Source organism: Coturnix japonica, chromosome 8 (assembly GCF_054131305.1).
Source record: "Coturnix japonica strain WE chromosome 8, WE-NBRP24, whole genome shotgun sequence".
NCBI classification, from domain to species: Eukaryota; Metazoa; Chordata; class Aves; order Galliformes; family Phasianidae; genus Coturnix; species Coturnix japonica.
Window position 1 is genome coordinate 5,727,420 of NC_140670.1, and position 16,343 is coordinate 5,743,762.

Consider the following 16,343-nt stretch of genomic DNA (forward strand, 5'->3'; position numbering starts at 1 on the left):
AGCAGACTGATAACCTTTGCAGGAAGTATATGATTAACAATTCTTCTATAATCAATCAAAAAAAGCACAGCCTAATTTCAGGCTTTTATTTGTTTCCCCAATTTAAAGGGAAACAAAGGATTGCAAATCAAACATAAGTATTACCACCTTCCTTTTTATTAGGCTTTATCTCTTGATATGAGATCTTCCCTTGTCATATTCAAGGCATTGTATTTACAAAATAACACATTTGCCTGACCAGGACAAAAATGTCTGTTTACCAAGGAGTTCAATTATGATAAATCCCCTTGATAGCAGGGAGAGAACCATTCTGACTGCCTCTTCCAACATTCTTAGCCATCACCATTAGCTGAGCTCCAGGAAGCTAAACAGACACGACTTAATCCCTTTAGCTGTGAATACAGAAGCTGTTGCTAATTTACACTGCTGAATACACAGCTCTGTTGACTCCACAAATTCTTTCATTCTTATAATTATTACATTCACAGTGTATCTCATTCTGTCTTCTGGCTATTGAATCAGCGAGCTATCTTAGGATGTCTGAAGTCACACAGAGGGAGGAAAGAAGCCTCAAAAGCTCTTTCCAGTAATTCTGTAAGTCTAGCTTTACATATGACAAGAAAATAGGTCTGACAAAATTTGTGACAACTTATACCGCTTAATGCTACAAATATTTTTCTTTACTATAGGCATTACTGCATGACCTAGTGAGTCCTGTGCTTGACTGTGTGTAGAAAGTTGCCAACACCATCAAAAAACTCCTCCCAGCAGTGACTAGCTAAAAAAGTGCCTAAGAAATATGTGCACTGTTTGAAACTGTCTACTAGTTGTAGCAGGGAGACTTTGCTGCTCTAGTTCAACAGAATCAATTAAGAAAAGCACGACAAAGGAGCATACAAGTTAGGAGTCCTAACTCTGCTAATGTGTTACCATACACCCTCAATCCTATTCACTTCAATGAAATCATTCACCATAAGGTTTTCATTAGCCTTAAGACCTACGGAACTGATTCCTGTTACAACAGCAAAGAATTGAAGTTGGAATGTGCACAAGTACTGTGATGCTCTGAACAAACCATGCTCCCAAGGAAGGCTTTATGAAAAAGCTACTGCTATGATTAAGAGTTCTAAAATGCAAAAATCAAGTGTGTTAACATTATTCAAGTACTCCATTTGATAACTATGATTGTATTACAAGATGTGCGTGATCCATTGTGCTCCCCAGGCCTCAGCTACGTTCAGTACAAAAGCCTATTTTTTAATAAGCATATAACAGAATACATCCTTTGACCTTAATCATGAGTATTACTTCACAGAAGACTGGTCTGCTTGAGAGCACTTTGCTAGCTCGCTGTGTGTGCTTACCTGTGTGCAGATGGTAGGGAGACAGAGTGCCAGCTTGACCATATCAGGAAGAATGGACTGGAATAAATGTTGGGCCTCTGCATCTTCAAGAACCTGGTTAAAAAGGGAAATAAATAAATGAAGAACCACCTTGAAAAGCTTTTAACTCAGAAATGACAAAACATACAAAAAGAAGATTCTGAAAACAGAGCCTTTTCAAAAGAGATGAAAGAAGGCCCTATTAGCCTAATGCAAATCAAGCTCTTAGAAGTTTTTAATTACAGTATCCCACTGAATTTTACCTACCAATAACCCTCTAGCTTGAAGTACAGGAAGAACTATTTTTTTTTCAAAACAATAAACAAAATGCGTAACATAAAAAAATTTCATATAAATTATGTTCATGACATAAATCATATAAGTCATCACATGACCACGAAAGCATTCAAAGGTTCCATTTCCTTTGATAGCGTAGGTCATAGTCTGAGACAAGCATCTACAATAAAGCTCTGTTAAGGACATGCTGCTTTGTCAGACCAATGGTCACAGAATCACAGAATGACCCGGGTTGGAAGGGACCCCAAGAATCATGAAGCTCCAAACCCCTGCCTGGCAGGGCCACCAAACATACACATTTACTAGATCAGGTTGCCCAGGGCCCCGTCCAACCTGGCCTTGAACACCTCAAGGGATGGGGCATCCACAACCTCCCTGGGCAGCCTGTTGGTCCTCAGCATCTGCAACATGAAATGCTGCAAGATCATGCAACACTGGCCACACCACACTGTTCAACCCCATCATGTTCCCCCAACATCCAGAGCCACTGGCTCAACGCTGACCTGGAATCTCTCTTCTCAGTCACAGCTGCCAGCTCTGAGCTCAACCAAAGGAAAATAAGACCTTTACTTAGTAAACCATACTGCACTCCATATAATACAATCCGGAAATGCTGTCCAAATGCCACCGATTTCAGTCCTTCCAATATCATTAAAATAACTACAAAAACATCTCTGTGCTACTCCATCCTACCTGAAGCAATAGTAAAGACTAAGTGTGCCCAGAAGGTTTAAAAAGAACCCCGAAACAACATAAAAATACTCTAAGGACAAACAACACGTGGCAGGGGAAGGTAGAGGGAAATCAAAGAACAACGCCAGTACCTACACTACTCTAGCAGGAAACTTTACTTTGTTCTTAGGTGCAGTGTTTTTAAACACCAGAAAGAAGCAAAATAAGCATTAAGGACTGGAAATTCAAAGCTCAATAAATAAAATGAATATGTAAGTTAAATGTATTCAAAAGGTGACATTTAACCTCTGATGTCTACTGGGCTGTCAAATTCTGATATTCTCTCCCCTTCGGGCAATGCTTCCTCTCTTTTAAAACTGACATATAAATAGTGGCTGCCATGCTTTGCTGACTGCCACAGAATATGCAGTATCACTTATCTGGTGACACATCGTGGCACCGGACTTTGTCAGAACTGTCAAGGCTTCAACCTTTTCTTTATGCTTCTTTTAAGACAATATAACAATAGCGTGAGACGGTTTCTTCCCTAAGCAGATGCTGCATTAGCAAGTCAAACCAGCCTACCTAAAGGTCCTGCTGATGTGGTGCAAGGCGCATACGAAAGAGTAGCAGGCAGTCCCTGCTCAGCCAAGTACAAAAGCAACTCTTCTCAATGAGGGAACAACGTTGCAAAGCTGTTAAGTAAGTATCCTAATGAAGCAAACTTCCCACTGCAGAGAGATCTGCGTTGATTCAGTAACGTGCTTTTATACACCTGCAATACTTCAAACGATTACAGCTATGCAAAAGTTACAATGGAAGTTCAGTCTTATCTTAAAACCTCGATATTTGCATCTTAAGTTACTAATAGCCCTCCAATAATGCAAAAACAAATGAGGGATGAAATAAAAGTAGTGGGTATTTCCAATGGAAAAGCTGCATGGAATCACAGTTAGAAAACACAAACTGTCTTGCTCCAAAGAAACCACATACTGATTTCAACTGTATTTGCACTGGGGTGATTGATTAAATGAACATGATTCGGGGCTCCAAACCATAAGGTGCAAATGGCTCAGCAAGCAGGAGCAGAGGTGAGAGCTCTTGGCCAAACTTGCATTGCAATTCTGCAAAATGAACATTTATAGTGCAGCAAAGAGGCCTGACTAAACACTGCTGTAAGTAATGGCCCCCTGTCACTATAAACTAGTCCTCCAAAATGTAATGAATGAGCGTGCCTGACAGTTCAAGTAAGAAGGATCTGAGGTAGCACGGGTTGATAGCCATGGTAGAGTTTAAATCTAAATCTGACAGCTCATCAAACCAAACAAGCTATGTATACAGAACAGAAGCTCGGACACCTCCATCTATCACATGGGAAGGCAGAATAATCAGGTTAACAGGCAAAACAACGCGCTAGGACAGCGGTGGCTTAATGCTTTCAATTTGCTTTTGTTTCTCCATATTATCCTTTTGTGGCTGGACAATGACCAACTGAACCGCGTCCTTAAGGATGGAGGGGAAAAGAGGCATTCATTGAGACTTCTTACTCTCATTCTAAGGGATTACAACCTTCTGAGTTTTATTTCCTTCCCAGCTACCACTACACTGTCTGTGTTTTCTTACAGTTAATTTATTTTGGCTCCTGCTTGTACTATCAGCAACCAGACTGAGCTGCTTATCCAGTAACAGCTTTCCTATATGCTTTTATGTTAGAAGTCTTAAGGTTACAGGTGGTAATGGTCTCTAACTAAGGAATCAGACAAATGGAGTAACTTCTAAGTCATACTCCACGTGAAAGAGTTTTCTTCTAGATTAAGTTAAAATCCATTTAAACACATGCCTTGATTACTGGAATGCCTGGAACTAGAGACACTAGGCTGCAGTTGGCTGACCTGTACATATAAAAGACTATTTGTCATAACACAAAAGATTATACGTATAAATAAGTTTGAACCCTGGTAGCAAAGTCAGGAGGAAGAGGTTGAGAGGGATGCAAACCCCCTGATGTTTTGGTTTAGATCCTATTTTATTAAATTAATGAACTTCCATAGCTGCAGGAAAGAATATACCAACATCTGGCTCCTTATAGTTAGTTCCCTTACAGAACTAATTCAACAGGAAACAGATTTGGCTGTCAAATCCATCTCATTTCTTGAGCACTTGTCCGATTAGAAACCAGAGAAAAGACAAAGTAATCTTTGGAAGGAGGAGAAAAAACAACACCACAGAACCAGATTATGCAGGAGGAATCTTATTTGAGAGAAGAATGCTTCTGACATTTATCAAAACCACAAACTGACACTTGAAAGGGAAGAAGTAAGACAGCTAACAAGACAGAGGTTAATTCTTTCTTGCTTATTTTTTTTTCCTTGAAGCCTCATTCACATCTTGTGCCAATTCAGCCCTGAAATGCTCTCTCAGGTGTATCATCTCTAACAGCAGCAGCTTCGCTCTTGAAGTTTCTCAGCACTCTAGATAAAATACAGTCATTTATGAGAGAAAGGAAGAGAATATTTTTGCATCTCCCTCTAATGGTTTTAAAAACACGTTTTATACTTCACAATACTGGTAATCTTACTTCAGCCACTGTGTTATTGTCAATGAATGAAACCTGAATCCTGATTTGCCATAAGCTCCAAGAAAACTCCACCAGTACATCTCTACAAAGCAGTACAGTCCTCAACAGAAGACCCACAACCACTTGCAAAGCAAGGGCAGATTCCTGTACAGAAGACCAAAAGACAGCTTTCCAAATGCTGAGCATTTTCTATAGGGAAGTACAACATGATCAAAAGGGCAAATGTTTTGTTTGGACAGCAGAGCCCACAGAAAAGAAAGCCTCTACCTTTCAGCCAGCTGCTATTAGGTAAGGATGAAAAGGATCTGTGCCCAGGTTCGCTCTAATCTTTAACCTCTCCAGAGCACTCGGGTTGGAATGGAAGTTAACTACCACTATGACTCTGAAATCATCTGCTAAGAACTGTGCTGCAGAAGCATTCAGAAGTCATTCCATTTAACTATGGCTATTTCAGAGAGTTTGTCATGAGTGTTGACGACCCCCTTTGTTTTGCTTTAAATTATCCATGTTCCAGGCATTACATATCTAACTGCTTAAAGCAGCTGTTTCACCTCAACAACACTGAGCTACTAACATTTTTCAAAGCATACAAGATGCTTATTCTCCTCTCTCTGTAAAAGCTTACATTTCATACAATGGGGACAAATACATTTCTGTTGCTATGAAAAAGAAACCCTTCATGGCACACTGAAAAGACCTTTCAGTTTAGATTTGGAAAAGATCATCTGATGTAATGAAAATTGTTTGAAAACATCTGGACTAAAATGAAACCCGGGAAAGAACAACATACAGGCTATTTTCAGCCTTGGGACATTTGATTTCTTGCTTAAAAGCCTACCTTTGCCGCGTTGACATCTCTGTACAATGCTCACTTCTGTTAGCACTGTCCAAACAATTATAAAAATGATTTATCAAAAACCCACTCACCAGAACAACTTGGTACTTCTAAATCCTCTCTATGCCAATAGATTACAGCAATCGCTTGCTTTGTTTTTTAACCAGCGAATCATTCAAACAACAAAACATACAGGAAAGTTCCTAAGACCTGCTAGGAGAAGAATGATGTAAAGCCCTAATTAGAAGCAAAAACCCCCCAAGATATGCGCATTCTTAACAGTTGCAGGTGTTCCTAAGAACAGTGTAATCCATTTCAAGAAATGAATTAAAACGCAGAGCTCAACCACAATCCACCAGATTATACTACAGTCACATCATCCTCACATATGTTGCACTTGCAGTCTCTTATTTAGATGAAGATGGGGAAACAGTGGTAGAAAATGGAAGCATAGTTTCCAAAATAGTCTATGCAATAACCTTAAGAAAATTAAGAAATTAAGGTTATTTGATAAAAGTTATTAAGATCATCACAGTAACTACATAGAAGCCAACAGGATCTCCCTATTAGGGATTTGTACAAACCCTTTCAAAACCCGATGTGAACCCTTAGCATCACCTTGCAGAGTTCCATTATCTGCTTAAGTAATTCCTTTAGGCAATTTTTGAAAACCATATCTGCTTAGAACATTCATATAGTGTCCCTTAATTGTGGTACTAGAAGAACAGTCATTGCTTCTTCATTCTCTTTTAGGATACCACCATCATACCACTCCTCATCTCTCTCCCAGCTTTTAAGAACTGAACTATTTAGACTTTCTTCATCTAGAAACTGTTATGTAACTTTAATTCATTCCTGCCTCCTCTCAGTGTAGTTTCTCCATCCCCCACATACATGCTTTCCACCAGAAAAGGAGTCTAGATGTTATGGACACAAAGTAAACACCTGGAAGATGTATCACGATGCATTTGCAGAAGCTCCAACACCATCACTGTTGACACCACACAAATTTACCTGAACTACCATCTTCAGTCTACGCTCCATAAAAGTTCAAATTTGGAGTCAAAATAGTTGCAGTTTCCACCAGGTGAGTAACCACGAAAGACTACATTTAATTTAACTCTGGATTTAATCCTTTTCAGCACTGAGTAGCATGAGGTCATCATAATACAAACAACTTATTTGCAGGTTGTTGTGCGCCTCCAGATATCCAAATCCACAGCAGTTTCTTCACAATTCCTTTTCTACCTGCTGTTTGCATTTTCCTATCTGCCTTCTAGCTTATTTCTAGGCAAACAAGATGGAAAGGGCGACTTCCTAGTTAGAAACCATGCAAGTAAGATTAAAAACATTAGCACTAACAACGTTCATTCAGTAAGCAATAATTTGAATCAATCTTAAGCCTGTTTGCCAATACTGACAGACAAATGCAAAAGCAAATCAATACAAGAGCACGGAAGTTCTGTAGAACACAACAAACCTGTCACATGCCTGAGAACTTCAGCCACCGAGAACTTTAGGTACATTACTGGGGAACACCATGACCTTTTTAAAGAAACAACAGCAAAAAGCAGCAGCCCCACCAAACCCCCAAACTTACTTCTCTGTACAAGCAGGAATTTTACTTTCAGATATGAAGGAGCATCCAAAATAGTGTTTTGGAAATAGAGTAAGGGCTCCCTCTTCTGGCAATGCTTTATAGAAGAAGCAGCCCACTTGCCTTCCTCAGGGTATGTGCTTGCAAAGGCAAACAACACTTTTCATGACAATAGAACAAGATTTATATCTGGAATAACTGGAATTATTATTACTCTTACTGGAAGAAAAGATATTAGAATCTTACAAGCAGAATTTGGAAAGAAGACTTATGACTGTAATTCAGAAGGAAACTAAGATATGAAACACGATCTAAGATAAACCCATTCACATGAACATTTAATAGATTAACAGATGAAGTAAGCTGCATTCAGAATCAGATCAAGTAGTAACAAATGATGCTTCAGTAATTTAATAGGTCTGCATTCAATAAGTTTTATCTAATCATAACATCCCTGACAACTCATTAATATAGACACCGTTTGATTCGTAGACCCCATCCCCTTGGTTAAGTAGAGGACCCAAGAATACAAATAGCAACCTGAAGCTCATAAACAGTTCAGTAGTTTTAATCCCTCTGGTTTTGTTTTTCTTTTTTAATATCTGTTTGTGACTATTTCTCAAACTCCCCATTGAGCTGCTCCTCCTTTGCCTGGTTACTCAACCAATGTTTTTCAAGCACAACACTCAACTTGCAGTGAGCAACTGTATCCTGAAATGCTTCCCCTGTTCCCTCAAAATAATGGCATTAACAAGAAAACACATAAGCCAACAGAAATCCCTGAATTATTAGCTCCCAGATAGAAGAATTTCCAAAGGAACACTCCAGTAGAGTTAGTATATTTAAGGCATTCCCAAATAGGACCTCACCACCTCACTCAAAAGCTGCTCAGATAAGCAGGCTTACTGATTCACAAAGCCTGAAGAGCTCACACATCTGTTAATAACAGAGAAGATTTTAAGCATCTTTTTGTATAAGATGCTTTCCCTCCACTCAACTCAACATATTCAATAAACAAAGCCAGAGAATGACTTTGCTCCTACAGTTTACAAGGACCTACTATACTGCTACAATGCTTCACTATCCTTAGACTTCCTCTACATTCCATCTTTAAACAGTTCTGCTCCCTCTTATATGGAACCTTAGAACTGCACCACCATCCTCAGGTGCCAGAAGTTGCCTTTTGATCCTCCATGATCCAGAGAGGCGATGCCCAAGTGCTGATTCCCCTATTGGTCCCCTCTTCTCTGGTGGGTGTTGTTCCTGGCTGGTGATCACAACCTAATCACCCATGTTTCCAAGTTCCCAGATACATGCTATGAAACCATCATGACAAGCACGTATCCTTTTATAGCAACATGGTACAAACATTCCTGAGAAGGTTTTTAAATCAATCATTTACTAAAATGTTGTTAAGTACAGCAAATTAAACATGTGTTCATTGATCACACCAGAACAGACAGCTGAAGGCCAGATGAACAGGCTAAGTCAATTTTAGGTGGTAGGAGAAGAGCAAAGAGGCCAAAAGCCCACAGTCTCAACCACGACAGTCCAAATAACAGAGGGAATGCTACATTCTTTTCCAGGAACCACTGCAGCTATTCAAGGGCTTTCCACTATCAATTTACCATCTCAGCACATAGCAGAAGTTTATTGCCAGAGCAGTGAAGCACAGTCTATACAATCACCATTGTAATACAGCATTAAAGATGTTTAAATAAAGGAAAAAGCAACTTCTTACAAGAAACTATCGCACTGGAAATGTTAATGCAATTTTGAAACGAGAAATATAAGCCAGAAGCATTAAGACACGTAGACAACCTAGTTGTTTGCATTTTGTTTTTCTTCTTATTTTAAATCAACCTGGTTTACCTTGTCACAGAAATCAGTGAGAGCTGTGAAGTCCCATTTCTTGGCATAAGCAACATTGTATCTCAGAATAGCCTCCTGTGGAAAGAGCACAACAAAATAAAGCCTAGAGACCTTCTGTTAAGAGGAAAAACATTCTATCAGATCTCCTTAGTGAAGAAACAGCACCATCTAGCTGATACAACCTGCCACAGAGCCTTGTGAATTCACTATGGCTATGAGCGTGGATAGTGATAGGACAATGGGGAATGGTTTTAAACTGAGACAGGGGAGGTTTAGGTTAGATATTTGGAGGAAGTTCTTCACTCAGAGGGTGGTGATGCACTGGAACAAGAAAACAGACTTGAAATAACACTAAAAGTAATAAAGTAGAAGTGCTAAAATATTAAGAGAATCCAAACTGGGAAGAAAACAGATTAAACACTGAAGTTCCAAAAACAGGGATGCTTGATTTTAAACACCGAGAATGCTAACACAATGTACCTAATAGAAAACTAAACACAGGACCTTGATAATGCGGCTTAGTAGTTATTATATTTATAGCAGTAGTTCACCAGAGCTGTTACTTAAGAAATGAAAGGCACAACCAGTGATCAGCAGGGAAAATAAAGTTTCCCAACCTCCAGTTCTGAATGTGTAGAACTCGTGAAGGATCCCTCAAATAGCAGAGATTATTTCTTTATTTAAAAAATGACACAATAAAGGACTAAGCCAGAATCATTTACAACGATTAAGAGCCTGAAACTACTTTTTAAACCTAATTTATATAAAGAGACAACTGCAAAGTGAGAAGCTTACCTTCAAATCATGAGAGCACGTAAATTTGTTGAGTAAGGCAGTTTGGATTAATTCCCATCTACTTCCAGCAGTTCTATCTCCATTCTTCAAAACAAAAGCCCAAAATCAAGTCAGACGAAGATCCACAAATCAGAAAGATACAGTTAGTATTAATTGTCTGCCTTGACATAACATCTTTTAAGTGTTAGCTTATTTCTCAAGTTCTCTAACAAAGATACTTTGAATATCTGTAAAGTACTGTTGTAACAGTTTCACTCACATGTCAACATCCCAAACTGTTTTATCAAAATAAATACACATACATATGTATATGCACACACACATATAGGCCTACAAAGGGTTTGGAAAAACAATTACCAGAAGAAAAAATTACCTTCCCCTTCTTCTTAAGCATCACAACCGAGAATGTAGTGCTTTCAGACCAGATACATTCATCTACCGGGTCCTCCAACTTCCACACATAGCTTGTAAATGGAACACGTGTGAAAGCACAGCAAACCGAAAACTAATCTACACATAAACAAATGTTATTGCACAGCTGTAAGCATTTGATCTTACCTCATCCTCTACAGGGTACAGGTTTTGTTCTGAGCAGGGCATTTTAACATGTTTGTTGTCCCACAAATCTTTGTAGTGAGTTGGAAACGGTTTAGGCACCTCTCCTTCCTTCAGAAGGTCTACCTACAGCACAGGAAGAAGAGGAAAGAAGCTCAGGGTCTACTTCCTTTATAGAAAGAAATAAAGAAAAAGCCAAGACTAAGCTGAGAAAAAACTCTGATCTACGACGCATCTTCTCTGGAACACAGAAAGTTACAGCAAGTAATGTACTGGCTGTTCAATTAGGGAAAAAACCCAACCATCTCACTATGAAACCCACAGTAACATAAGCTACAGCTGAAAGCATAAGAAGAATGCTCAGTGAGAAGGTTATGGGAAAGAATTTCATAGCTCCATTCAGTCTGCAGGTAAAAACGAGAGGATCTTGAAGGTCCTCTCAAGTCTTACATTTGGTGAAAAGAATACGATCATCTGATCACTTGATGCACATCAAAGGTTGTATACAAGTATATCTCTCTGTCCAATCATCAGCTCACTTATCTCCCTCATTTATCAGTTCAAGTATCCACATAGCTTCATAAAAATACTGTCAGAACAATTCCAAATTCATAGCCATGTACAAAAACAACACTTTCAGTCTTTAACATTGAACCGGATAATAAATCACTACAGACACAGTAATATTTCAAGCTTATTCCACTGAACATCAGAACTAAACTGAACACAGAACTAAACTAAAACAGAACACTGAACTAAAAAACTAGGTAGCACAATGCTCCTGAGGACCCAGTCTGCTACACAGCTCTCTGACAGCAATGACTTCTCTCATAACTTGCACTTCAACTTGCCCCAGTCTATTGGAAAAGAATGGCAAAGACATCCACAACCTGCTAATACAAGGAGATGGATGTGGCATTCCATACTTTGAACAGCCCAGCAAGAAATTCAACATGAGAAATTCTCACTGAAGTACCGTACCCTGACAGTTACTGTATGATTGGCTGAAGGTCTCAGGTGTGGAAGACGAGCCCCACACATGGGCATTCTCCTCATCTCTTCAATTGGCGTCCCAAACCACTTCTTATTAGTTGGAAGAGGTGGTGGCTCATACTTAGGGATCTTCCTTCCTGCTCTCTGAGGTTTGAATTCGCACTTATCTTTCCTGCTGTTCAAACAGAAACACATTGAAAGATGTTATTTCCACTGAAAAACTTGGTAAGTAAATACAAACGCTTCAGAGTCACATTTATAACCAAGCCACTTTATTTGCTGTGACCATTCCTTGAAATCTGATTTTACCTTGGCTGGTTGTTTGATGGGACATACCAGATGTTTCTCAGCCAAAAGACAGAGTTCTCAGAGTAAAATGCAAAACAAGCTACAAGCCTACACTTTCAGGTAGTGTTTAAAGATCTGAAATCCCTCTAGCAAGGTTGCTCCACCCTCGGATAAAGATGTTGTCCAACCTGTTCATGTTGTCTCCACATGCCTGTATCCCCAGGTGGGAGGAGAGCACCAGACCTTGCAGACCACACGAATAGGAGCAACCACACCAGCCTAACACTTGGTACAGGCATACAATGTCTATCTGAGAGCCAAAGAATAACTCTGGCATAGCACAACTGATGATTGAGAGCTGTACAATACGCTATTGCTTCTCTCTCCCCAAGTTATGATTTCATTCACTCCACTCTTTGCTGTAACATGGTCTAACTGAAACTCAGAGGAAAACTTGAGTATTTCCTAACATTTCTCTTCAGCACTACTGAAAACAACACTACTCTGCAAGGCATGGGAGTTTATACCCTTCACATCTTCCTTAGGCTCAGAACATCTCTACAGCTACATATAGTACCTTCTAATTGATCTGTAAAGCACTGTGAGATTCCCACCAAGTCACACAGAGGAACTTTACCATCAGTTTCCCATCTCAAACACGTAATTATTGCAACACACAACACATCTGCATTGACAAACACAGGCCTGCCTCATTTCAGCCTCTGTTATGGTAGCAGCTACTTTAATTTAGCAGAAAGAATACACACTAAGCTCATGTTTTATGACTTGCGGAAATAACAGATATGTTTTAAACACATTTTTTTTATCCCATTTTCTAAGAACTGATGATTTTTTTATTTCCAAGTCTACTCTCAGCCTTCTCAACTCTCCAGATTTCTCAAATGCAAGCTCCCCCACCAGCCAGCTGCCCTCCATTGCCCTCGGGCTCATTCCCACATCAAAAACGGCCTGTGCTGCTCCTTACATCCAGAAAGAGCTCTAGCAAAGATGTACAAAATACCTTCTTGCCCTACTTTAGGAGACGTTAGTCTACTGAGATAATTGCTTATGGCGTCCTCTTGATTCTACTTCCTCATATGCCGCTGATTCACTTTCCCAGCTCCCATTTGAATCTGAGCTCTCCAGGGCATAGATTATCTTATTGCCCTTACACAACATCCAGCATACAGTGCTGGGTCACGCTCAGGACTTCTATTTCTGCTATGTAGCAGCCAATCATTAGTCCTCCTCTCCCCCAAATAACGAATAAAGACCGGTCATAAAAAAAACCAACACATCACTGTAACTTCTTTCAAATAAATGGGACTTTTCTTATTGGTTACACAATTCAGACTCCAAAGTTAAACCTAACAAAGAAACTTTGTAAGCGTGAACAAACCAGATGAGGCAGAAGGAACGCTACCTTTTCTCTTCCGTTTTAGGTATCCTCATGAAATGAGAGGTGATTTTGGAGTCTTTCTTCGCTCCTGGTTTTGCACCTTTGCTTTCCGACGTTGGAGCAGGAGACATCCCAGGTGGTTTTATATGCAGACCATCATCCTTGACAGAATTATCCATTCCCTCAAAGCCTTCACAACCCTTAGTAGAAAACCGTGATTTCCTCGACTCCAGTTCCACATCCCCATATTGAATTCTATAAGATTTGTTTATAGGTTTGGCCATATTATTCTCCTCTCGCTCATCGAGAAGTGGACTCGTTTCCTCATCGGCCTCCGACCCGTGACAGCTGTTTTTGGAATTGTCGACATCCATGGGTGATTCTGGCTCACTTTCTTTCTCAAAAGCAGGTGAATCCCCTGAACTACTCCGACATTTGCTCAGTTTCTCATGGCCTCCAACACGGGACACACAAGCATCGCACCCAGTATCTGAAAGTGGGCTTTCTGGAACTACATCCCCTTCTTCTTGTTCACCTGCATCAACAGAATCGCAGCTCTTCAGCTTCTGAGAGCCGCACAGACCCACCTGCCCATCCGTCTCAGGATCTTTTGAACAAAGCTTTGTGTTCCCCGTTCTCAAGGACTGGCCGGACGATCTTTTCCTCTGAGTCCAAATGTCACCACTGTCCTCGCACCGTCTCTGAGCCTCCTTGGCAGTTCTGTGCATCTGATCCATGTTGGCATTTTTAAAAGCCTCTTCAGTCTGTTCTGCCTTCACAGGCACCCTGTCTGAGTCCAGATCTCTGCCCTCAGCCTCCCAGTTACACATGCTGCCTGTCTGAGGCAAACTTACGTGCTTTGTACCAACCTCCCCAGATATTTCTGGATAATTTTGCTGGCAAATATTCTCTAACTGTTTATCATCATGCTCACAAGCATTTTCTTTTTTAACAGAAGTCATCTTGGTATTTTCTTCAGTATTGTTATTGATTTTGCTTTGAAGGCTGCAGAAGGGAAGTAAAGGAATTTAATGTATTACTACCAGAAGAAATTTCAGTACATAATTTTTAAGTGAGTGATTGTAAGCATACAATATGAACTGCAGAACTTTAGGTTTATGTCTGTTAGTAAAGCTGGAAGAGAACATACAAACATACACTCTAAAGCAGAAAAAAACCCAACAGCCTATCCAAATTATTCACTTCCTCCTTAAGCATCCTCTTACTTTCCCCCTTACTATAACCGTGGGCCTGTATCTGATATACATACTCCATACTTCTGCATTGATCATTTTAACAAGTTTTCCTGGCTTTTCTTGATCATTTTAGCACTGCTATAGATTTCAACCTCCAGATTAACAAATGCTAATATTTATATATTCACGCTGTGATGACTGAAGAAGACTGATAACTGATATTACTCTATATAAGATAGATGCTCCCAGCACCCCATTGGGGAAACACCCTCACAATTTAGCACACTTGAACCTCACACTAACACTTTCAAAACACCTTTGAGTTCCCTGTAAATTCTGAATCAATTGACACTATTCTACAGAATCACAGAATGACCCGGGTTGGAAGGGACCTCAAGGATCGTGTAGTTCCAACCCCCCTGCCTGGCAGGGCCACCAAACATACACCTTTACTAGATCAGGTTGCCCAGGGCCCCGTCCAACCTGGCCTTGAACACCTCCAAGGACGGGGCATCCACAACCTCCCTGGGCAGCCTGTTCCAGGGCCTAACCACTCTCCTAGTGAAGAAACTATATATATTCACAGCCCAGTGAGATGGACTCCAATTGACTTCTGTCTATAAATCAACAGCTGTGAGATGTTAATTTCAGACGAAACCCTCAGCCATTACTGAGTTACGTTAAACCAGAACAAAAAGCAAAGCCATTGACTATGGACATGGCCTGATAACTACAGCTGCCTGACCAGCTCTGGAAGCAGCAGCCCCACTCTGCCTTACCCACAGGCCCACTTAAACAACACAACTTTTAAATAGCTCCAGTGAATGTTTTACCTTCTGGACTCAGTTGTTTTGGATCCTTTATTCTCCAACCAAGTGGTAATTGTCCGTTGTTTACAAGCTGAAAAACCACAACGCACTACATTACTACATGAAGCATAATGACACGATTGCACATGAACACTGGATAGAGACAGGACAAGGGGGAATGGTTTTAAACTGAGACAGGGCAGGTTTAGGTTGGATTAGGTTGGGTTTTGCACCCAGAGGGTGGTGACGCACTGGAACATGTTGCCCAAGGAGGCTGTGGATGCCCCATCCCTGCAGGCATTCAAGGCCAGGCTGGATGTGGCTCTGTGCAGCCTGTGCTGCTGGTTGGTGACCCTGCACACAGCAGGGGGTTGAAACCAGATGGTCACTGTGGTCCTATTCAACCCAGGCCATTCTATGGTTCTGCGAACAAGCCCAGATGAAGCCAAAAGCACCACAAATCATCCTTCACTATTACTCTTGCCACAGGAATCACTCAGCCACTATTAAAACCACACATGATGCAACACTTCATTCATCACACAGTCAGCAACCGGAGCCACACTTCAAACAAGCTTCCAATAGAACGGCTTATGGAATAAGTAGAGACTCCAGAGCGTCGGGAGGGGGAAAATAAAATCTCAAAGCAGCGATTCCACAACTGGAAAGTAATAACAATGTCCATTAGGCCGGAACGTACCTTTGTTCCCCACGGCGGTGCCGGAGCTGCCCCCCCCGGGCCCGTCCAGGCCGCAGTCGGGAGGCGGTGAACGCAGCTCTCTGTGGGAGCCGCCGTCGGTGCAGAGCCGGGCTCTCTTACAGGGCTGGTTATAGGGTTGGTTATAGGGCTGCTCACAGGGCTGGTCCCGCCCGCATCCCGCGCTCATCCTCTTTGTGCTCTCCTCCCTCCTCCCGCCCGTCCCGCCTCAGCCGCCCTCCAGGGACGGCGCGACGAGGCGGCGGATCGGCCCGTGCCGCCCCGCATGGTCCGGCCCACAGCGCCGGGCTCGTCCCGCCGCTCCTCGCACCAAAATGGCCGCCCGCAGCGCCCCGCCCCGCCCCGCCCCGCCCCGCC

General features: G+C 41.2%; 1 protein-coding gene across 2 annotated transcripts in view; it reads right to left on the reverse strand.

The window, feature by feature from the left end:
• PARG (poly(ADP-ribose) glycohydrolase) overlaps nucleotides 1-16,320 on the reverse strand; it is a 42,767-nt gene extending 26,447 nt beyond the window's left edge. The window contains exons 1-8 of one of the 2 annotated variants that reach the window (XM_085553872.1): nucleotides 15,969-16,320; nucleotides 15,293-15,359; nucleotides 13,288-14,268; nucleotides 11,565-11,748; nucleotides 10,587-10,709; nucleotides 10,029-10,112; nucleotides 9,234-9,308; nucleotides 1,365-1,457 (exon numbers count right to left, since the gene is read on the reverse strand). In XM_085553872.1, coding sequence (XP_085409998.1) covers nucleotides 1,365-1,457; nucleotides 9,234-9,308; nucleotides 10,029-10,112; nucleotides 10,587-10,709; nucleotides 11,565-11,748; nucleotides 13,288-14,268; nucleotides 15,293-15,359; nucleotides 15,969-16,155 — 1,794 coding nt within the window. In that variant the 5' untranslated portion in view covers nucleotides 16,156-16,320. Of the gene's footprint in view, nucleotides 1-1,364; nucleotides 1,458-9,233; nucleotides 9,309-10,028; nucleotides 10,113-10,586; nucleotides 10,710-11,564; nucleotides 11,752-13,287; nucleotides 14,269-15,292; nucleotides 15,360-15,968 lie in introns of both variants that reach the window. The other variant, XM_085553871.1, reaches the window with a different exon arrangement.
• Between the last annotated feature and the right edge of the window lie 23 nt (nucleotides 16,321-16,343).